This window comes from Oryctolagus cuniculus, chromosome 10, assembly GCF_051225735.1.
Source record: "Oryctolagus cuniculus isolate XC-2025 breed Fujian yellow rabbit chromosome 10, ASM5122573v1, whole genome shotgun sequence".
In the NCBI taxonomy this organism is placed as follows: Eukaryota; Metazoa; Chordata; class Mammalia; order Lagomorpha; family Leporidae; genus Oryctolagus; species Oryctolagus cuniculus.
This window is the reverse complement of record NC_142876.1, coordinates 30929031-30953580: the sequence shown is the minus strand read 5'-3', so window position 1 is coordinate 30953580 and position 24550 is coordinate 30929031. Positions and strand designations below refer to the sequence as shown.

At 38.0% G+C, this 24550-nt stretch overlaps 1 protein-coding gene across 50 annotated transcripts in view; it reads right to left on the bottom strand.

Moving 5' to 3' along the window:
* Positions 1-244: 244 nt before the first annotated feature.
* The window catches only part of PIAS2 (protein inhibitor of activated STAT 2), a 108156-nt gene continuing 83850 nt past the window's right edge, over positions 245-24550 (bottom strand). For 14 of the 50 annotated variants that reach the window (XR_011379338.2, XR_016214034.1, XR_016214027.1 and 11 more), the window contains 5 exons: positions 22549-22720; positions 14906-15042; positions 12859-13029; positions 10248-10285; positions 5161-7401 (listed from right to left, as the gene is read on the bottom strand). Coding sequence is in view for 31 of the 50 variants with exons in the window: in XM_070050208.2 (XP_069906309.1) it covers positions 7222-7404; positions 10248-10285; positions 14906-15042; positions 22549-22720 (530 nt within the window). In the remaining 19 variants the exon portion in view is untranslated. Of the gene's footprint in view, positions 2789-5160; positions 7405-10247; positions 10286-12858; positions 13030-14905; positions 15043-22548; positions 22721-24550 lie in introns of those variants that run through there. The other 36 variants (XR_016214033.1, XR_016214036.1, XR_016214037.1 and 33 more) reach the window with 5 other exon arrangements.

The following is a 24550-nucleotide window of genomic DNA, read 5'->3' as shown; positions in this document are numbered from 1 at the left end:
AAGGGGTCACTTAAGACTTCCAGGTTTAACACAACACATGCACTGCCTGTGTGATCTTTGCCCTTATAGGCTGCCGGGAGTCTAGAAGGTCAGTGTATGCCTTCCTCCTAATTTCCTGGCACCCATCACTTCTATCAACTACCCCAAACATGCTTTCCTCTCTTGGTGAATGCCTGCTGCTTAGGTGCTACATTTTCCATGGATATTACATTTCCAGTCAACAAAAATCAAACGCAAGCAGTTATCCATCACTGCCTCATTTGTTCAAATATTTATTGAGCACCTACTATGCACCACACACCTATTAGGATCTGGGATGCAAGTAAAGATCACGTATTAGCCCTGCCCTCATGGAGCTTACAATCTAGTAGGGAACACACACAACACAGTAAGCCAATACATAAAATATTAAGGTTGTGAAAGATGCCATATGGGATATAAACAGGGTAATGTGATGGAGGCTGGGAACACCCACTTTCGATAGAACGATCAGGGAGGGCCACTCTAAGTTTGAAGCCTGACATGCTAATTCAAAGTGCAAACTCTCAGGCAAATCCCTACCCTCTCAGTAAAAGGGAACTAATCACAGCAAACTCAACTGGTCACTACTGTTAATGATCATGAGAACTCATGCTTTGTTTCATATGGGCCTTGCAATCTATTTCTGCGTATTTCTCTCAACAGCCCTTCAGAAACTTCCAGCTACCCCGAACATTTTCATTACTTTTGCCATTTTTAATCAACCTTCCTGTTTCTATTTGTATGTTATTTCCATCAAATAAATTGCCTTATCTATGTGCTCTAACAGCACTCTGCGTTTCACCTTTTACCATTGAAATCGTAATTTTCCCATTTCACTCCTCTGTACATACAACTCTGATGAGAGTAGGTACCTGTCTTGTGTTCCAAGTCTCTGCCATAATGCCTACCACAACTGCAAGCCAAGAAAAAAAAAAAGGCAAAAAGATGAAAGACATGGAGGAAGAAAGTTTGATGAAAAGAAGATTCTGAAAATGACAGAAGACAAAAGTCAAGGGCCTGTGGAGTTTAACTGGCCTTAAAGGCCCACCTCATTCCCCGTGGCTTGGTGTGGTGAAATGGTGCAACTGAACGACACAGCAAGGTCATCTCCTGAGAAGCGTCTGGTTGGACAAGGCCAGTGTTGACACTCGTTATGACTGATGAGAACAGGCACACGGCAGGCCCACTCTGAAGGGAGTGGGGAGGACTGACACTACTGAGAGTGGAGCAGTCCACACTGGTCGAGCAGTGAAAACACACAGTGAGGGTAAACAAGCAGCAGGGGAACTCTACAGGCTCAGTGGAAAAAATGTTAGAGGTCAAACCACCAAAAACCTTACAAGCTCTAGACTGTTAGTAATCCAAAAGAATGCTGGAGACAAAATGATAGGATTGGAGGCGGCTAAGAACACTGCGATTCAGGAAGCGAAGCCTTCAGCAATGCAAAGCGAATGACAAGGTGGTTCCCCGTGAACAGGGGAGCTAAAAGGATAACTTCACGGCATGGCCTTTGAAAGCACAGAATTTTGAAGCATTACAACAGACTGCAGAGATGGCAGAGCTAAGGATTCAGCCAAATTTGTGAGAGCAAGAAAGTGAAGAGAAAATGCAAAAGAAAGGTTGACGCAACCAAGCATGGTCCACAAAGGACGGATCGGACAGACAACTGGGGGTAGCTAAAATAGGCACGAAATGAAGCGACGGTGGAAGTGGGTGACAAAGGAGATTTGTACTTGTTGAAAAACATCACAGAAAGACCAGGCACAAATCTCATGGATGCTTCTTCTCATGCTTAGTATCAAACTCATCACTGTCTCTTCTAAATGACTCATCTCCATCCTGTCCCTTGTCTTAGGAAATAGCACCATCATCCTCCAAGTTATAAAAGGATAGGGAGAGAATAGCACCATCATCCCCCAGGCTTGAGAAATGAATTTAGCCCTTATTCCTACTTCTATTTAGTCACTGAATCTTGAGTCTTCCTTTGCAAAGGCCCCAGTACCCATTCCATCCTTATTACACAGCCATCATCTGAATCCAGTTCTCCCAATTTTTTGTCAAGATTCTTATATCCATCTCCCAAACAGCAAAGCTAACTAACACCACTTCTGTTTAGTCAGAGGACTTTATGGATCCGCTGAAGTCAGATTCCCACCATTCATTCACTGGGACTTTGGGAGACTTACCTAAATGTGTCTTCATTTGTGAACACCCTTTCCTTTAATTAGCTGTTGCAAAGAATGAAATATTCTTGGGACATTTTCAACAGAGTACTTGATACTACAAAAGAATTCTCAGTTTTTGAAAACTTCATTATAACCCTTTAATCCTGAGATTAGGTCTTTTACATGACTGCATCTCACATACTGAGTATTTTGAAGAAGGCCAAGTAAGAAGCCCAACCTACTTTATAACACTACAACATTCTTCACTCAAGTGAAGACTTAAGTTTCAAGAATATGAAGTAAAAGCAGCTCTAAACGCTACTCAGAAGGGTGGGGTGGGGGGAGGCTTGGGTAATGAACGTGTCGTGTCAACCAAGAAAACATGGAGTCTTGGCCATCCGAAGACGGTGATGATTGTCCTTTCCCCACAAGTGCCCTTAGAACAGTCAGGAGTGAGACTTGATTGGCAACATAAAATAAAATACAAAGTAAAACAAGCCCTGCTTTTTCTTTGAGCCTTACCACTTTTCCAGTTTGGGGTGGACTGCCTTTGGCTCAGTAGATCTTACTGTCTTTTGGGGGAGCTCAGGCCAAAATGGAGCCTACAAAAAGAGGAAAAAGAGCTGGCTACTAAGAGCTGGCCCTAGGCACAAAACATTTTTAAAAAATGGTGACATCACTTTTGAGCTAAAATTGGAAAATGTAGTCAGACAGAAAATTTGTGCTACTTCACAGTGCAAATAAACCCATGTGAAAAATCAGTTGAACAGCCACCTGCAGGTGTTTCTGGTACACGCCAGATAGACATATTGAAAGCTGATAAAGTCTGGGAAATCTCTGCCCAGTATCTTCAAGTGGGTTCTTCCAGTTCATCTGGGTCAGAGGGCAAAGGATCTCAGTGCAGATGCTGGCATGGAGATAAAACGGGTATTCTTGGAAACTAACTACACACTGAACACTCTTTCTCATTTCAATTCACTGGAGCATAAATTAGCAAAACACACTGGAAAGGTAGGATGAACCAAAAACCACAAAATCATTCACATCCTAGACCCAGAGGGTCTGCTTCTAGGAATTTATCTTTAAAGAAGTAACTTATGACCAAGATATTCGCTGAAGTATTATGAGATGCAATCTATAATGTCTCATGAGGAAATGTCCCACAAATCACAGTACATCCACACAATGGAATAGCATGTAATTAATCATGGTTGAGTTTTTAGTGACACGGAATAATGCCTATAGATTGAGGGAAAAAAATCAACATACAAATTATCCTAAGGATAAATGAAACTATAAAAACATACACAAATAGCAAAGAGACTGGCAAGAGATACACAAAAATATGAGAAGCAAAGCCTTTTCTCCTGCTCTGTTGTTAGAATTACAGGCAATTCTTATTTCTCTTTATACTTTTCTGTATTGTCTAATTTTCCATAATGAGCACACACAACTGGCAAACAAAAGAAACAAAACCATTACTTAACCAGGCAAGCATTCAAGATGAATAGGCATTTTTATATGGCTTTACCTGTAGTGTGATTCCTAACCAAGAAAATAAAAAGATGGTGGTGGGCAATTAAGCCAATCATTATTAGACCGTAGCATCAAACTCTTAAAAACAAGGAAATTTCTGAGTGCTTTTGCACAAATCTCACCCAATGCATGTAGAACCGCAGCAAAACGATGGTGACTCACACTCCAAGCTCCCAAACCACAAGGACCCAGGACCACTAAAGCAATGCCTGACTCAAGGGTACATGGTGTAATGCTTTACATTTTCTATGATGGAAAGAACTGGGAAGCCATCACAACATTCCAGAGAAAGGGAGACAAACTTACTGGGGAAAAAAGTGTTCTCTAGAACTAGAACAAAACAGTTAAGTGTTATGTGTGTCTGTTGAAACCTACTGGAAGCTAGAGAGAAATGAAAGGCATACTTGGTAATTCAAGGCTTTGTACAATAAAAAATGGATTACTTAATAAAAAAACACACAAATGTGATGAATATACTCTACTGGCAGAAAGACAACTTGCTTACTAAATACGGAGGCAGAAGGGTCTGAATATCCAAATCAGAGTAGGCTCTGTTCAACACTACTGCACTGAAAATCCAACACTTGCTATTTCTTTCAATTCCTCAAGACTACCCTAAGGGAAACTTGTTTTATACAAAGAGACCAAGTGTTACAGACCTACTTAATTACCCCACTCTCTCTTACACATGCATTGTTGCTTTCATTCTAGCTCTACTGGAACACAGTTCAGATGTCACATAATCTAAATTCCCTCTGTTTCATTTGGTCTTTATAATTATCCTAGGACTGATGCCAAGTATTTATAACTCTGGCCAGAAATGGAAATAAAACCCTGCAGTGGCTCATCTAGGGATCAGAAGTCAATGAGCATAAGCAGATCTTAAATGTAGATTATACTCAGCATCAATTATATTGCCAGGCTTCACCAAGGCAAGAAAGCCGTTAATATTTCTAAGAAAGATCAAAATGGTTGGTGAAAAAATTTCAGGACAGTAGTAACTGTTCCTTTCCTTCAACAAGATATCCCAGTTTCTGGCTGGCTGACATCCCAGTAACAGTGAACACAACCCCTTTATCCCACTATTCTCAGTTAAGCAAAAATTTGGGCAAGACACACTGCTGAAAAGGCAGGTCTTGGTAAAAATAGTGAACATCCTAAACAAAAGATAACTGCCTGATCAAGATGTCTCCACAAAGCCAAAGGCATTAAAATGTTTTCACCACCTTTAAGCTACATTCATGTTACAAGCCTCAACTTTAAAACTTACAAGTGTATTCTTAAAAGTGTCAGTAACCTGTATAAGTTTTATAAGTAATTTCAGTGTAAAGTATCATGAATGAACACCAAACTGTTTACATAAAATATTGAAAGAGAAGCTGATCACAAGTACAGAAACAGAGCAGTATCAGTTACAAGAATCAAGTCAGCAAACTAATTTCTATTAATATTTTCATTTACTTTATAAAACAGTTGGGTAAATTGCAAGGAATCTATGATAATCTTAAGGGTAACAAAATGATAACAAATATGCATCATTTCTTTATTAACAAATTATACTACACAAATCAGGTTACTTTTTCTGATTACAGAGTTAAGAGAAATTGCATCTATATTAAGAGCAGCAACATAAAACTTTAATGGAAAGAAATTTCATTATTTAGATATAAAGATTTTACACAGCATGGATTGGAAATCAATGACTAAAGAGCTAAGAGTGGAAACTATGGTGCAGCTACTCTGGGAGATTCATGGTAGTTTTGTTTTCCTCGTGTCTTTAATTCAACAACAGCCTTCCCATATGCACAGTATTCTAGGTGAAGGGATACCACAGACAAAGGATGATGTAGAAAACCACAAGAACTTAGAAAGGTACAAGTAGAGCACACACAGTCAGGATATTTTGAGAAGGTGTAAAAACACGAGGAAGGGACAAGTCAGCTCCCTGGAGTTACATCAACTCTGAAGTAATGTGTCCCTATTCTAACTAAAATTGGAGTACTTTTGTTTGAGAAATCAATTTCTTGATTGGTCATTTCATAAAGGGTTGTTTTTATAGTAGCCACAAACTTAGGGAGAGAAAGCTGAATATCAGGACTAAATCCTTGAGTACTCAAAACTGGCTCAGAAGCCAAACGAAGCACAAATGGAAATGTTCCTCCAGCAGTAGACTTATTTTCTGAGCGATTTAAAACCAAACGCACCATAGGAGAGTGGTTTGCAAAACGCACCTGATAAAACCCCAGGGGTTGGGGTGTTGGGGGGCAGCTCATGGCATGAGATGTGCAGTGGGGTCTTCCTCCCCAATCTTCACTTCAGTTCAAGTATTTCTAATTTTGTCTTTTGTGGCTTGAGGAAAGATTTCCTTTTACAAAAGGAAAAAGAAATCTGATACTGTCCTCACTCCCTTGGTACGAATCTTTCCCCTAAGTTTCAAATCATTGGTGAGGATGAGAGTATGATGAGAAGTATGATGAGATGTAAAACCTAATTTTTAATGTCAGTATTACTAAAACATGAAGTTTCAGCAAAGATTTGTATACGATTTTATAAAGTAAGTCAGCAAATTAAGTTCTTAGGAAGAAACTGAACTGTGTTATTCCTATCTCCCTTAATCGTGTTCTACTACCACTGCCTCCAATCAATCAACATTTCTGGACAGTGTGGACAAAATCCTCATGAACACTCCAGCCGTACCTTACCTCAAAAACATCACTCAACAGCTGCATGGAATTCCTTGAGAAAACTTTAGAATGAGAATGTACAGTTATCTGCACGTCAGTGCAGAATCTGCATTGTGTTCTTAACATGACCACTAACAAAGAACAGCCAAATCCCAGAACTCCCCTGTACACTCATTAACACACCAAGTCAAAGCGCGAATAGCCACCAGGGAAAGCCGCGTAACACACAGGCCATTTGTCTTTGATGAGATGGCGAAGAAAAGTAGAACTGCAAGAAGAAAAGTGCAACTCAAGCTTCAGCCACTTATTGAAACTTCATCACTCCAACAGAACAGAACAGATCTCCATGGAAAGGACTCATTCAGCGGACATGACTTCTTTCTATGTAATTTTTTTCCTTCACATCAAACAGAAGTTGCTGTCATTCAAGAATCAGTGATTACATCTTTTTATAATTAGAAAAGTTTACTTAAATATTTACATAATTTTTATTGCTGTTTTTTATAACAAAAAAATTTTGAATTCATTTGTAGAATCCATCCAGTAATGTATGAAATTGAAATCCACCACTCAAGAAGATACAGTTACGGCTGAATGTATCTGAAGTTCAGAACAAGTACAGCACGAGTAAGAAAAATCCTTGAATGTCATTCAGTTCTTGCTGCGGTCATCTGTGTTCATCTCTTAGAAAGCAAAAGATTCCATTCGACATTTCAATAAATATCAAAGTAATTGCCAAAAAAAAAAAAAAAATAGCTTCCACGGAAGAAAGAGCAGTTTTGATGAATGATTCCCAGAATCAAGTGAGTTCTCCTTTAGTCCAATGAGATGATATCGGGAATGTTACTTCCACTGCTGGTTATGACCCCTGTCTCACTCCTGCTGCTGGATGAACTAACATGAGTACTGCTTTCATGGGGGCTGCTGGTGGTGACAGACGTACTGCTTGCTGTTAAGGGTGAGGTGAGACTATCCAAAAACATAGGAGGACAGTACTGCTTGAAACAAACAATGACGCCGATGAGGAAAAGGCTACACTGATTTTAATAAAGAAACTAAATTGTTAGATATGCGCAAGTGACAGTTACATATTAAATCCCACCCACTGGGATTTAAAAATATCTCAAAACTTCACACCTTTGGGTGAAAGGTGCATGAATTTACTTAGCTATTTTACAATACTTGGTGAAGCAACATATTAGTGATTCAAAACGTGTACAACTTGTTTATCATTTACATAGGTACAAGCACAGATGATGATGCCGAAAATGACTGAATAAACACCGAATATCACCCCAACTGTGACTCATACTTACTCTCAAAAATAATTCTCACTACGTGCATTAAGACAGTTTAAATCAGACTGTAAAAGGCTAACATTTACTATTCACTGTTATTAAGCAAAAATACTAATGCAAGCTTCAACCAATCTTCGAGACTGATTAGCAAACAGAGCCTTAGAGTTAAGCTAGTCTCCTTTGTACATACAGGTGTCCGTACAGTTACTGGAGTAGTTAAAATGACAGCATGCATTCTAAAATAGAGACTCGTAGTACTTAACTACCACAGGACGCTCAGAGAATGATCTCATGGTATCACAAAAACTTGGGAATGAATTGTGAAGGAGACCTAACCTAATCTTCCCCATGATGCTTGCTTGATAGCCTTCTCCAAGGGTTCAGATTTCAACCACATCTGACCACTCTGACTAGCAATTCCAAAACAAATACAAATCTGAGTGTCATGTTCTAATGCTGCCCAAGAGCAGAGAGAGGCAAAAGCTAATAGCATGGAGTATTTTATGTGGGAAACAACTACACTGTCTTCAATAAAGTGAGGTCTAATTACACATTCTAAGAAAGTATGTGCTAAATTTGTCTCTAGTTCAATGTACAAAAGATCAATAAGGATATCTAATATTTCCCATTCTGTCATCTCATTCAGCTTATTAGAGACACTGCATTACAAAGAGGAACTGAAGTTGTTCAGAATACATGATCTTCAAGGCCACACGTAAAATGGTAACAGCCCTATGTTTAAGCTGCCAGGCAGAAGAACAGCAACAAATAACTCAGGCTGCCTTTGAAAAGAACTAAGTTATTTAATATTTTAGATGGGTAATGGTCTTGCTACACACACAAATTCAAGAGACGTCAGTTATGGGGGAAAAGGCTGGTTCATAAAAAGCTTCTATGGCCTGGGAAAGCAGTAGAAGATGGCCCAAGTCCTTGGGCCCCTGCACCCATGTGGGAGACCTGGAAGAAACTCCTGGCTCCTGGCTTCAGACTGGCACAGCTCTGGCCATTGTGGTCAACTGGGGAGTGAACCAGCAGATGGAAGACCTCTCTCTCCCTCCCTCCCTCTCTCTCTCTCTCTCTGCCTCTCCTCTCTCTCTGTTACTCTTTCAAATAAATATACAATCTTAAAAAAAAATTTCCAAGAAGCAGTAAAGACTTCTGAATTGCTGGATGTCCTTCCCAAAACTCAAATCAATTTTAGGAAATTAAGGGAGGATCTGGGTTTGAAAAAGCCCACAAACTTACATGTGTATTCACGCTCCCTCTCAGGCAGTTGAATGCCCCAGGGTAAAAAGATACTCCTTTTCTTTTACACAACGACTGCAAGATGCAACAGCCCAGCTGCCAATGGATTCTGTACCTTGCATTCTTATACTCAGGGGCAGTCAATTCACTTTTATCCCTATATTCCTCACATACATACATACAGTGGGCACTTATCTGCACAAGGATGAAAGGGACTAAGGGATAATAGGGAGATAAAGTAGAAAAACCTAAAGATTCTATGGCAACTAAAGGTACAACTTCGCCTTTCTTCTCCTAACTTATAAGTTAGCTCACCAACTGTCCCAAATAGAGCTATAAAATAAAAATCTCTAGGTTCTAAAATTAAAAACAAAAAAGCATTACTCACACATAAGACTCAGTAGTCTTTTAACCCTGAAGAACCCATTTCTTAGAAAAACAGGTCCCTCTGGCTATAGAATCTACTGATGTTAACAAAGTCAACTGCACACATTACCTTGGTCCTAAATTTCCAGGGCTGTTTGTGGGATCAAGTATAGAGGACTTATACAGGAGGCTGATATGAAATGTGTGGTTAGCTGATGCTGAGCAGCCCTTCAAGAGTGGTTAAGGGTTCTTCCTCTATCCCTCCCTACCTTCAACATCAGCTCTCAAAGTCTCCTTTTTTTAAAACAAAACAAAAAATAAAAGAAACCTAGTTTGTTTTCCCCCTTTCCTTTTTTACCTCTGGCCTGTGCTCTAAGCCTGTCAGGGGAAACCAAGCTCACTGCAATGTCTTCAGCCTGGGGCTCTGGGATACTGGAGTCTTTATCTTTGACAAAAACTACAGGCAGGATTGGGATACATCAATTTTAAAGTGGGGCAGCACCAAAGTCCAAACCTGTCTTTCATAGTAATGCGGAATTAAGGTAATGACTCATGTGTGTTTGATCAGCTTTAGTTACTATTTTCCATGTACAGAATGTTTATATACAAAATGAAAACCTGTCCTGTACAGCTTTTCTCTCCGGCACTGCACTCATTCTAAACACTCAAATGTTTGTAAGGAATGCCAACTTGATTGAGCCCAATAAAATCACAAATGAACGTATTAAGGATGCTATAAACCGGAAAAAAAAAAAAAAGCAACTTTATTTCTCCAAATAAAAGTCTGAATAGTTACTAAATAGTACTTCCTTTCCATCAGTGTAAATAATTGAGTGTTGACTGTCCTGATTTTATGCAACTGGTCATTTTTAGTTAGTATGACATAACCAACAATCAAATACAAATTAGTTGCTTAAATTCAGGATACATACCTGGGGATCAACTGGAATAAGGGAAAGAAAATCCAAACCTAAAACAAAAATGCTTTGTTAATAGTTGTCTCATATTTTGGAGACTAGTATTATTTCCCCAAATCATTTGTATTTATTATAAGTCACAAAACCTTTGTGGTAATTGCTTACCACTCCGCCATAGGGAAGGTTCTGCGTCATAATCAGTAATAGTTAATGTGCATAAAACCCAAAGCTGAACATATTCCTGATAAGACAACTGGAAAAAAAAAACCTCCTCTCAGCAACTCAAGAGGCAGCAGTCCAAAGATTCCCAGAGATTGGTCAAAGCAAATGTCTCCCCTTTGTCACTTAATAGAATGACAGGCAATAAAAATGATGAGATAATGAACTGAATTCAGTCCATTTTTCTTTAAAAAAAGCATACTTAAGACTCTTAAGATACTTCACATTTATTTTTCAGAAATACACATTGAAATTGATCTAAAATATCATTTCTTAAATAGATGACTATGTCGCTGATAGTCTCTGGCCCCCTGCTCCCACACAGTCCAATGCCCTGCACAAAGCAAGTAGCTAGGAGATGCCGCTCGCTAACAGCCAAAGTGAATGAATGGGTACTAGGTTCTAAGCTAATGTAGTCTTCCAAATCAAAGAATTTTCCAATTATGTTTTAGAAAGAGGAATATCAAAACGGCTGCCCAGTCAAGTAATAATAAAAACTTCAAGTCTGAAGCAGTATATTTCAAAGCCAGTTCCCTCAGACCTCCCTGTGTGGCTACACAATTATTTCAAAACACTAAAAAAAAAAAAAAAAAAAAAAAAAAAAAAAAAAATCACATATGAGGTATAGGTCATTAAGAGGCCAATTTCTATTAAACCCATGAATTTTATAAGCTGGAATTCAATGTCACCCCCCCCCCCCGGCTCCAAATCTAACAGCCACACAGAGTGCACATCTGATACCGTGACTCAAAATAGAGTGTAGCAATGGGGATGATATCCAAAATATTTAATATTCAGTATGAATAATCTTAACTCAAAAATTGTGAAGTACCTTTATCCCATTGTAACCTCTGAAAGTATTATAAAACGCTTATCAAGTGATATAAGCTGTAGCACCAATCATGTGAAAGAAAGTCAAACAATTTCTGAAGCATTTGTTAAATTGTTGTCTAATTTCTTGTTTCAGATGTATGTCACCAGTTGTATGATACAGCAGCTTGAGCCAACAACGGATAATGGAATCACAATGAAATCTTCCAATGACATCCCCATTAAATTGAAGACCAGTAAGTGACACAGCTCAGTAGACAGACAGCTTCTCTCTTCACAAATTTTATATTTTTCAGTAAATCTTTCCTTTGCTTCTGTGAACAGTAATTCAAAATCTGTCTAGCTCTTACAAACCTATCGGGAGTTTTATAAATTCAGTGTTTTTACTACAGACTGTCACAAGAAAATCTACTGGAATGTAATCTAATTAATTGGTTTAATTTTATTCAGCTTTAAATGATATTTATCTTCATTTTAATAGCTCCTACTTTTTAGTCAAAATTTTTATGTTCAATAATTTTCAATGTTTATTAACTGAGAATTTATTTTGATAACCAATACCTTATTTTATGAAGTACTGACATCTCTGCTGCAACACTGTATTAAAGTCAAATCTCTCAAAAAATACTCATTTTCGTAACGTCCAATCGCCGCTATTTCATAATTTCACTCCATAGATAGAAAGGCTTGGTATGGTACGCAAACTGTTTTTGCCACCTTGTTACTAAAAAATGCCTATCAAGGTCCCCAAAGTCTTATCTTTTTCATTATCTCAATGTACATCTTTTCAAAACTCCATGTGTGCAGTAAACAGAAAATCGACTTAGAAAGGACTTAAGAGAATTACTAGATAAGAATTCTTACATGCCTCATCCAAGGATAACTAGTATATGGTGACTTACAAAATGCCATAATAAAATACCTAGAAATGTTTTGAAATTTCAGTTGGAAGTTTCAGATTGTTTCCCAAACATTACACAGGCGCTACCTACACAAAATCCTATTAAGGTTTTAGTGTAAATATTTCTCATTGAAACCATTTTTTTCTCAGATACTAACAGTGAAGTTTGATAGTTATTTCAGTTACTTGATATGTTATTTCTTTTAATAAAAAACTAAACTATCAAAGTCTCATTTTTGTATTTTAAGCAATTTTTAAACTTTTATATGAAAGTTTCAACAGTGATTAAAATTATACTGCCTTTTTAAAATAAATGTTAGCAAAATACTATTTTCTTATTTCACTAAAACTTTCAGTTGTAATATGTCATGCTGGTATATGTTTATGCCCTCCTAAGTATTTCATGGCTGAAAATGCTCAATTATTTTTACTCAAAAGTAGGTAATGTTAAAAATTCTGATATATTCTAATTGCTTCTGTTTTATTCACGCTGATAATTATAGTTTTAGATGCTTCGCCACAGGAAACTGATTCATTAGTTTGCTTCCTCGCTGAGGACCATACATTTGACTTGAGTCATAAACTCTGAACAAAACAGGACTGCTACATGATTAAATATGTAAATTTTTAGCACTTTCAAATTTTAATGATACAACTTTTGAGCACCATTCGCACCTGACAATATGGCACTAGCAATAATAAGGCAGTCATATTTTTTCTTGAAATAATCAAGCTGTTTTCCATTCCATAAATACAAATTATTTGTTTTATTTTGTATTCATTGTTGCACAGCATCAGATGTTCCAAGCTGCAGTTCATTATTAATATCATTTCTTCTTTGTTCTCCTGCAGATTCAGAAGATTCATATTTATGATGTTTAAAAGGAATGTTAAGAAATTTATTAAAACTTTGTCATCTCTCCATTCTGATGTTCTATTTAATATTTTAATTATTAAATTTATCACTACCAAAATTCTGCATAGCACAAACTTACTACATAAAATTATATACAAAATAAGACCAAAGTAATAACTACAAAAGAGCACATTAACAATGAAACCACAGTAAAAGCTATTAACTACTTCGATGCTGTAATGCTACTATGTAATTCACAGATGACAACAACTAGCAATCTGCTAAAGCATGCTAGATTCTATTCACAGTTCATTAACTGCTAAGAAAAATTTTCAATATTTTAACAACCAGTCTTACCATATTGGTTTATGTTGGTTAAATATCAGCCCTGGATGTTAGTATTATTTCCTTGATACCACTTGAAGTACATTTTACCATATACACAGTTCAGACATATTTTATTGCATTTTTCTCAAATCTGCACATGTTTAAGACACAAAATCTCATTTTATTCTCAAGTTTTGAAATAATATAAATTCTCCCAAATTAAAAATTTGTCCAGACTCACATAACTTGAAAATTAACAAACCAGGTGATTTGTACATTGTGTCTATGCTATTGCTAAATGGCCAGGATCACTTTAAATAAAGAGAAATGTTCACTGTCTTTTTTTCAGGATTAATTTTTAATTCAAGTAAATCTTTCTGGAGTGCTTGTTTATAAAGCATACTAAGATGACACATGAACACTCAATCAAGGCAAGGTTAAACACGTAACACTTAGAAATCAAGAACTGAGTTTCCATCTTTCATCATGAGCCACGAAACCTCACCTATATCTCAGCATCAGCCTATATAAATGAAATTATAAATGATGCTGCAAGGAACTTTTACAAATACAAATTCCCAAATAAGAAATAACCATATTTAAGAGTCAAATTTTATGAAAAAACTTGTAAAGGATACTATTTTTGGTCTATGCTATTATCTCTCACTAAATTTTATTCCAATAAGCTAAGCAAATATCAAGTGGAAAAATTAATCTGGGACAGATAACACATCAATTGTTCTAATACCATAAATTTTGTCCAACAGAATATATTTAAAAAACGGACCTCACTAAGGGAAGGAAGGAAAATAAACCTTTGGTGAAAATCAACTTCTTAAATCTAGAGAAAAACTCATCATGAGGGAAAGGAATTGTATTCCCCTAAAAGGGCCCTATGAAGAGAGAGAAAACCATGAACATAAGTGACACTGTTCTGACCTGCTCAAATGTGATCAACGAAAAAGTGTGCAAAAACAATGGTTATGGAGAAAGGGAAGAAGAATAAAATTTTATTATACGGCTTTGCTTGCACAAACCTTGGTAACTATGGTAATTCAAGAAACCCTAAAATTTTAAATTGTTAAGTTATTATAAAGATATCCGAGCAGTAAATCACTGTTTGAGGGAAACAGATGGTAGATCCTAACTTTTTTGGGAAAAAGCTGGTAGGCAAGAGTGACCCCAAATGATATAAGTATATTCTAGTTGATGGGCTACCAAGAGCATTAGAAAACACTCTCCCTAACCTGCAAAGCACCTATGAAAAATACTCCAAGAAAAAAATCTGAGTATAAACTCTCCACAAGGAGATTAACTTCATAAAACTCCCCTACACCCTACCAGATTCCCTGTTATCAACAATCTACACATTGCTCTCTAGTTAAGACAAGTAAAACGTGATATTTTAAAGCAGATACTACCTATACATGAAGCCTTCATTCCTCAGTACTTCTATTTAAAAACTTTAAACTATATTTTCTCCATAGATTAACAGCAAACAACAAGATTTGTCAAAGAAAATAAACACTTTCCACATACCTGGCAAATCTGATGACATGCTTGATATTGGCGTGTGGTGGAATGGTACTGAGTAGTCTGTTAATGAAGGCGGAATAGCAGCAGGATCAACCGAAGTCACACTGGGCACCCTTCCAGGTGGCTGATACATGAGAACCCTGTTTTAAACAGCATGGGAAATCACAATCTGGCTGTTAGTCCACAGGAGAGAAGAGCAGCACCATTGGGTGTTCCCAGCTGTACGTTCACTACGTCTCGGCACAACTACAGGACAGTTACACACTACCCAGTACTCTACCCTCCTCTCTTCTTTCTAAAGAGTCTTCATTTTAACATGAGTCTATTTTGGTTCTGAACAGCAGCTGTAACATAAGACCAAGCTGACATTAAAACATAGCATACAGTGCTGGAGTAAGACATAAGTCCTTTATCCACAAATATACGTTACATGGGCTTTTGTTAATATATATATATGTAACATGTATGTGGATAAAGTTTATATACAAAGAAATTTAAAACTAAAATGGAGTACACAACATTTGATTTAAATGAGGGCACCTCTATAAGTGAAGCTACTCACTACAGTTCAATCAGAATTTCTTCAATTCTACTTGAATTATTTATTTTCAATCTTATCTGGGAATCATCTAAGAACAGTTAGCCAATCCTAAAGCCAGGCAACCTGATGGCTAGAGGCCTGCAACAGGAAATTATGGTAAACAGATTTGAAATATAATATCCAGAGGTAAAAACACTGGCTATAATGATACTTACTTCTCTAAGAGGGTCTGTGCTTTGAAAAAAGCTGTTCATGCAACTAAAAATGTAAGCTAAAAACATACAATACAATTTAATATTATATGCAAACTTATTCATCCTATATAATTAAAATTTCAATATATTAAATATTTAATGCAATTAAATATTATAATTTTAATATAATTAAACATTTTTTTTTGAAAAATTTCAACCTTAGAGATGATTTTGTGTTATTCCTTAATCTGCATTTTCTCTTGGTTCAGGGAAACAATCAGAGCTTCACAAGAGAAATACTCTGAATGCAGGAGGACACTAAGTAACACTGCTGACCTCAGGACTAAAGGTGGCCAGCTTGTCAACAGGAATAACAGGAATGAGGTGCAACCGGCAAAACGTTAAGGTCAGCATCCCAGGGCACTGCTACTCAACTATGGTCAGCACAGAATTCTGCAGCTAGGAGAGACCGTGACAAACAAATATGACTTTCTTAAAGAAGGGCATGGTCACAGAGCTGAACGAATGACAACCGAGACCTCTAGACATGCTTTCCCTGGGCTGAAACCCCTGCTGTCACTGCAGAGATCAAGCACTGTAGCAGGAAATGACATGACATACTTGTATGACACTCTGTATACTAAATACTGGACAACCCATTTCATTACCTAGACTTAATTGTTAAACCACTTAAATAATCACAGTTCGTTTAGACACTGGATTCCTACTAAAACTGGTTTGCATTTTGAGATGAGAACCTTGCCCAGCAGTCACTCAGTACTATGTATAAAAATACGGATACTACTAGAAATATAAAACACAAGGTTATCCAGAGTGCACATATGGCTGTGCTGTCAACTACATAGTCTCAGAAAAGTGAGTAAATGACAGAGGTCAGAGTTCAGAAATCTTAAAAATTCGATCCATTCAGGGAGCCATGAAATATAATATGCTTGAGGCAATAACAAAGCTGGTGCTTGAAAACACATTTTCCAGAGGTAGACAAAGATAGAAAAAAAGTCATTTTCTAAAGATCAACTTGCTTGGGTTAGAATCAGGTTTCTTCATCTCCCATGCTAAATGAAGACCTAAATCCACAAGCAGGATGTGAACAATGTTAAAGAAAGAATCTTGAGGGGAAAACAGATAACTTGGGATAAGAGAGAAGTCTGTGCCAGGTAGAGGAATAGAAAAGTGGTTCTGATGATTCTGGCTGCTTCACAAGTATTAATATCTTATGTCAGAGGTACTATACTGAAGACCAAAAATATATTTATCAGGTATTATTAATTTAAAAAGTTCTTATTTAGAAGCACATTTAATCAATTCTTCCTCCACCACCACTGAAACAAACTAAGAATTTCAGGTTTACAAGAAAAAGACAATGCCAGTCTTCCTAATCTCCCCTTTTTATTCCTTTGATATTTCACACGACAGATTTTTTGTGTTGACCTCGAACTGATCCTTCTTCTTGGATCAGAAATGTAAGAAACAGCCAACACATTCCTTTTCCTTCTGACTTCCTGACTTACACCCATACATACAGGAGCCAGGTCAATGCCCTACACACTATCTCATTCAGTAACACCTAGTCACATGTCCTGCTTGCATAATACAAAGCTTTGAATAACAACCCATTCCTTATTTCTTCACTACCAAAATCCAAAGAAGGTACAAATTATTAAATCAACATCTAAAACCTAAGCAAGTATCTGAAAAGCTAAACTAAGTGTTGGTTAATGACCATTTATCTGTGCAATCATTAATACAAATTCAACTTTATATAGAATGCCTGAAAGTAGTCATAGAAGTTATCAAATTACATACTGGTAGCAGATTTTGTTTTTTATCAGAATCTTCACAAGGATCACATTTAGAAACATAAAATGATTATAGAACCTATAGAAAAAGGAGAGGTGTATGTATAGATACCATGGGAAAATGTAAATGAATGTGTCTGGTGGAATTATGGTTATAAAAATGTAATGTTATCAAGTAATAAACAATGTCTGAAAGCTTTTAAAATCTACTGTTGCCTCCCTACAAGATGAGCAAATACATACACAATTAGGTGTATACATGTTGATTTTTTAAACTTCATCCATAACAGCAAATTTCAAGAATGCTGCTATCCAGCAAATATTAGGATTCTAGATTGTGTACTGGATCAGGGAATTTCATGGAACTCATAACGGGTTCAAGTTAAGTTGACTGAAAATGGAATGATGATTTTTTTCTTTTCTTTCTTTTTTTTTTAATTTTTGACAGGCAGAGTGGACAGTGAGAGAGAGAGACAGAGAGAAAGGTCTTCCTTTACCGTTGGTTCACCCTCCAATGGCTGCCGCTGCAGCCGGTGCACCGCGCTGATCCACAGCCAGGAGCCAGGTGCTTCTCCTGGTCTCCCATGCAGGTGCAGGGCCCAAGCACTTGGGCCATCCTCCACTACACAGCCGGGCCACAGCAGAGAGCTGGCCTGGAAGAGGGGCAACCGGGACAGAATCCGGCGCCCCGACCAGGACTAGAACCCGGTGTGCTGGAGCTACAAGGCTCAATAGGAATGATGATTTTTATTCATAAACCTGATGTTCACTGTGTTCTCCCACATTGTCATAAAAGATAAACAAAATCCAGAACCACATATTATTTATCCCTATTCTTCGTCTCCTGTCTTTACCACCTTATAAAAGATAAAACCACTACTCAATTTCCAGGGAATGGGGTAAAGATCTATGTAAAATTAATATGTTTTTAAAATGTACTTGAAAGACACAAAGATAGAGAGAGTGAGAGAGAGCAAGATTGAAAGATTATCTTTCATCTGCCTCTGCTTCACTTCCCAAATGCCAACAAACAGCCAGGGCTGGGCAAGCCAAAGCCAGAAGCCCAGAATTCAACCTGGGTCTCCCACCTGGGTGGCAGGGACCCAAGTACTTTAGCCATCACCTGCTGCCTACCAGGGAATGCATTGGCAGGAAGCTGGAATCAGGAACGGAGCCAGGACTCGACCTCAGGCAGTAGCATATCAACTACTACCCCAAATACTCATCCTTGAAATTACATTTTAAAACATCATCAGAAAACATTAGAAAAACATCAGAAGTTTTCTATATTCTTAGATTAACATACTAGTTTCTCCTGACAGTTACTACAAACTACATTTAAAGAGACTTCAGTAGCTTGCAAAGAAAAGGTTTGAAATTTCCATCAAAATGTTAACAGTAGTTCTCCCTAGGTGAGAGGCTTTCTACTTTCTTCTTGGTGCCCTGTGAAACTGTTTATTAGAGTAAGTTTTTCTTTTTGACAAGCTATCATGCTATCTCTTCTGGTCCACCAGCTTCGATCCGTAGCCCCACCCATCCCTCATGCTCCAGGTTTCCACTGTTTGCCCTTCCTGGTCCTCCCCTCTAGCTGCACTCATTTGTTAATACTTGTCTTGATCATTAGGACTAAAATGCCCTAAGTAGAGCCACATAAATTAAAGTGGCACAAAACTTGTAAGGTATGAAGACCAGATCTTAGGCTTCTTTTATTAATGTTGTCTAAAAAATAACCAACATACATTAAAAAAAATCTTAAGTAGCAAAGTCTTCAAATCAGTAAGTGAATTCTGACATTTCAGAGTTTCTTTCAGAAACAGCAACTTCTTATTAAAAGCCAACATCTATTAAGATGTGAAAATAATTGCCCTTATGACAAGTTCTATCTTATCAATTTATCTGCTAATATTAAAGCACTCAGGATGAACTATTCGGTGACAGCACATGTCATTTTACTATACAATTAAAGTTTTCTATGATTAAATTCAGACTTTTCACTTATCTTTCCATGTGAACCTGTTTCCTAAGTGCTCTTCTGTATGGGTGTTCATATTAAGGGTTATGGTGGCTTCATGCAATGAGCCTGGTAGCTGCAATTTATACAGATTCCATAAATCAACATTTATATGTTGTTGGTTTAGTCACGAAAGTCCAGTGATATTTTTTTTTTTTTTTTTGACAAGCAGAGTGGACAGTGAGAGTGAGAGTGAGAGAGAGAAAGGTCTTCCTTTTGCTGTTGGTTCACTCTCCAATGGCCGCTGCGGCCAGTGCACCGCGCTGATCCGAAGCCAGGAGCCAGGTGCTTCTCCTGGTCTCCCATGGGGTGCAGAGCCCAAGCACTTGGGCCATCCTCCACTGCACTCCCTGGCCACAGCAGAGAGCTGGCCTGCAAGAGGGGCAACTGGGACAGAAGCCGGTGCCCCGACCGGGACTAGAATCCGCTGTGCCGGAGCTGCAAGGCGGAGGATTAGCCTAGTGAGCCGCGGCGCTGGCGATATTTACTTCTTATTTTCGTTTTTCTTTTCTAGCTCGATAAAGAGCCTTAGCTCTAGAATAGCTGACCATAGGTATAAACTATTCTTAGTTCTTTGCACACTGAGGTCATTTCCTATTTTGTTACTCAATATGTGTGCCATTCCTCTAGTTTCATTTTCTCATCAAGTATTGATAAAAATGTAGTAAAGGACAGAGGGGAGACCCTTATAGTAGGTCACCAGAGACACCCTCAAGATCACAACTACTCAGCAGTAAGCATCATTATGCACAAACCTTTCAAACTGGTGTGAATCTAACAATGTATTTACAACCCACATTTTTCTAGTATATATTCTGAAGAGTATCATTAGAGTAAGACCTAGACAACACCATATCTAAGTATTCATTCCTTTGATTTTTCCATACTCCAGTAAACATTCAAAATCATATTTTCATTTTTCATCATTCATGCCAGAAAAGAAACTCACTTGAAACACTTTCCTCATTTTCTCTTCCATAAAAATAAAATTTCATTCTAAGTAAGTAGGCAAAAGAAAATATATGCCTTTACCATGACATCTAAGTAATTTCTGGAAATGCATGTATTTTAACAGTGAAGAGGGAAGCTGAGACATAAAAGTTACAAAGAACTGTTTATAACTCTCTCTCCCTCTCTGTAACTCTGCCTCTCAAAAATACAAACAAACAAACAAAAACAAAAATCAAGAGAGTGAGTGTTCACCCTAATAATTAAAACACACATGCCCCAGCTCTGGCTCCTGACTCTAGCCTCCTGCTAATGCAGATGCTGAGAGGCAGCAGTGGTACCTAAAGTAACTGGGTGCCTGCCACCAACATGGGAGACTCCCAGCTCCTAGCTTTGGCATTGGACCAACCCCAGCCGTTGCAGGTGTTTGGACTGTGAACCAGCATATGGACACTCTAATTTAAAAAGAAAACAAAATGTATACTGAGAATATAATTCCATATATATAAAAATATATAAAAATGCTAGAAGAGGAAAATTTGTAGAGACAAAAAGAACATTAATGGTCATCTAGATTTCAAATGTAAATGAGAATAAACTACAAAAAAACATTACAGGAGTTGAAATACTTATGGCCAGCATTGTGGCCTAGTGGGTAAAGCTGCTGCCTGCAGTGTCTGCATCTCATATGGGTGCTGGTTCAAGTCTTGGCTGCTCCACTTCTGATCCAGCTCTCTGCTATGGCCTCGGGAAGCAGAAGATGGCCCAGGTCCTTGGGCCCCTGCACATGGGAGACCATGAAGAATGCCTGACTCTGGATCAGCCTAGCACCAGCTGTTGCAGCCACTTGGGGAGTCAATCAGCGGATGGAAGATCTCTCTCTCTCTCTCCTTCCCTCCCTCTCTCTGTAATTCTGCTTTTTAAATGAGTAAATCTTAACAAAACAAAACACCTCGGCTGGTGTTGCAGTTCACTAGGCTAATCCTCCGCCTGTGGCCCGGCACTCCAGGTTCTAGTCCTGGTTGCTCCTCTTCCACTCCAGCTCTCTGTTGTGACCCACCCTGGGAAGGCAGTGGAGGATGTCCCAAGTGCTTGGGCCCTGCACCCTCATGAGAGATCAGAAGGAAACACCTGGCTCCTGGCTTCGGATGGCCGCAGGGCACCGGCTGCAGGCCATTTGGGGAATTGAACCAATGGAAGGAAGACCTTTCTGTCTCTCTTTCTCTAACTCTGCCTGTCAAAAAAATAAATAAAATTAAAAACTAAAAAACCAAAAAAACCTGAATGGTTACAGGTACAACTCCATGAATTTAATGAAATCAGAGAATATAATTAAGCATTATATACTTAAGATGGGTAAATTTTGTAATGTAAATTGTACTTCAAAAAAACCATTAAGAAAAAAAAGTGGATTGACAGACCAAAGAGATGAGACTACCAAGTTTGAAAACATGCATTCATGAACTATCAAATTAAAATCCTGTTACTTTCTCACTTGCTCCAAAATCTCCCTTTAAGAAGTACCTGTTGTTAAATAGGAATGAATGCTCCAAGATGACTCATAAAGAATACATGCTAGAATGTATTGCTTTCCCATATCCTCGAGAGTGAGGAGGGAAGGGAATCAATTCTCACTGAAAAACTAGCATGTGCCTAACATTGAAGCTAAGTTGTTCTATTTCAGTGAAACTTGACAATAATTCTATGAGGCAGCCATTCTATAGAACAAAGGAGGCACAAACATTTCATTCAGTATGACAGAACAGGTAAATAACAGTGCCAGAATCAGAAATCCACAGTTAGGTTTCCAATTCCACGATCCATTACTCCAGACTTTGTTATGGTGGTCAGAGTCTCCAAATTTCCTTACAAACAGGTTTCAGAAAATAACAAAAAGTATCAAGTATGCAATAAAACCTCAAGATCTCACTGCTTGAAGATGTAATATTTTCTTCATCAAAATTTGCTTTAATATAAATAATCTGCTTACTTGAATATATTACCAGTGAACAATGGCAAATTACAACAGCCTCCTTCAGCTACTCAGCTTCTCTAAGAGACATGCACAAACTCACCCCAGGAACCATTAGTTGCAAGTGCAATGAACAATGGAGAACTATAAATTAACAAACCCTTTGGTTGGGCTGCTTTGTGTTTCTGACATAAAGATGCATTTCCTTTTGGCAGGAGGGTCTTCCTCTTCATCAGAAGAACTTTCTATTGTTAGGTCAATAACATCCACTTTCTTTTTGCTTGCCTCACTGGCTACAGTCACTGCACAAGGCTTACTGAGGACACCTAAACCTGCACGTAGTAAAAGGAAGGAAAAACAACATTAAAGGTCTGACACCAACTCAGTTGTTAACTCAGTCTTAACTGTCAAGTACACCCAGGACAATGCATAGCAGTGAATCCACATACTCTGCCCCTAACTCCAGGGATATCAATAAAAGCACTGCTTCCCTGGGGAGACAGGATGAGTGCTGCGCCTTGACAGCACACTTGAAATTGCGTGTGCAGATCCTGCTGCACCATCAGCTTCCCAGGTGAGCAGTCATTTCAGACAGAAACCTGCAGTTAAGAGACTTGGTCTCAGGCCACAGGACAAGAGCATGTGGTTTTACCAGATGTGTATCCTCATAGACATTAAGTCAGAATTAGATATTTCCATTCTTGCAATCATGCTAATATTAAAGTCTGTATTAGACTACCCATCAAAACTTGATAAAAAATCAATTTTACCTTGATCAGCTGAAAATCCCCACAAACTTCCAATTTAGGTTATTCAGACATTTAAAGCTTCTTGAAATTAATTATCTACTAATCATTTAGATTTTTTTCTCAGCATTGCCTCACACAACAGATGTCCACTCTTTTCATACAAAGGTATATTATTCCCTATAATCTACTTAGTTGAAAATAAATGCTGGCAGATACTGAAAAACCAGCAGCAACCAATCAAATTGCTCCCCATTTTTCTCAAAGATTAGAGAAACCTTGGTCATTATACTTAGGTTCAGTGTCAATTACAAGGGAGTAATTAATATTGGTATATGTCTTTATTTTTTTCCCCATTTCTCCTTACCCTGAAAAATTTAATCATTACTTTTTTTCTTAGAACTTCAAATACAGTCAGAATAAAATTCAAATGCAGTGAATAGACTGCATTAGATAAAAAGGAACTTTAATTACACCTACAAGTTTCAGTTACTCAAGCTGTATTTAGTTTCCCTACTCAGTGTAGGCAGGTGCAGGGAGCTCAGTGGAAGGCTAAATATAAATATTCTGGGGGCCAGTGCTGCGGCATGGTTGGTAAAGCCGTCACCTGCAGCGCCAGCACCCCATATGGGCACAGGTTCTGCTCCACTTCCAACCCAGCTCTCTGTTATGGCCTGGGAAAGCAGTGGAGGATGACTGAAGTCCTTAGGCCCTTGCACCTGCATAGAAGACCTGGAAGAAGCTCCTGGTTTCTAGCTTTGGATCAGCCCAGTTCCAGCCATTATGGTCACTTGGGGATTGAACCAGCAGATGGAAAACCTCTCTCTGTCTGCCTCTGCCTCTCAAATAAATAAATCTTTAAAAAGTATAAATATTCTAGGTAAACAAACGATGACCAGATTCCTTTCCACAAAGAAATGGAAGAAAAACAATTTGTTCACCTGTGACCACTGCCCCTCCCTGTTCATTAACCAAACATGCAACTTCTCTAACCACAAACAATTTAAAAAAAAACGAAAATGTCACTTATGTTTTATTTTGTAATATACTTCATTTGGTAAAATGATTTAGATGACTGCTTCATTCATTTTACATATTACAAGTATATTATAAAAGGCTGTAGGATGGTAGAACACTTAGCATGTATCTGAGGAAGGTGTCTGGCCTAATGTTGAAGATACTGCTTGGGTCACCTGTACCCCATATCAGACACAGTGCCTACGCTGGGGTCTTGATTACGCTCCCAAATCGTTTCCTGCTAATGCGCATTCTGGAAGACATCAAAGGATGGCTCAAGCTGTTGGGTCTTTGTCACCCAACTGGACCCCTGAACTAAGTTCCCTGTTCCTGGTTTCAACCCTGCCTGAGTCACTGAGGTCATTTCGGGGAGTGAACCACAGGATGGGAGCTCTCTCT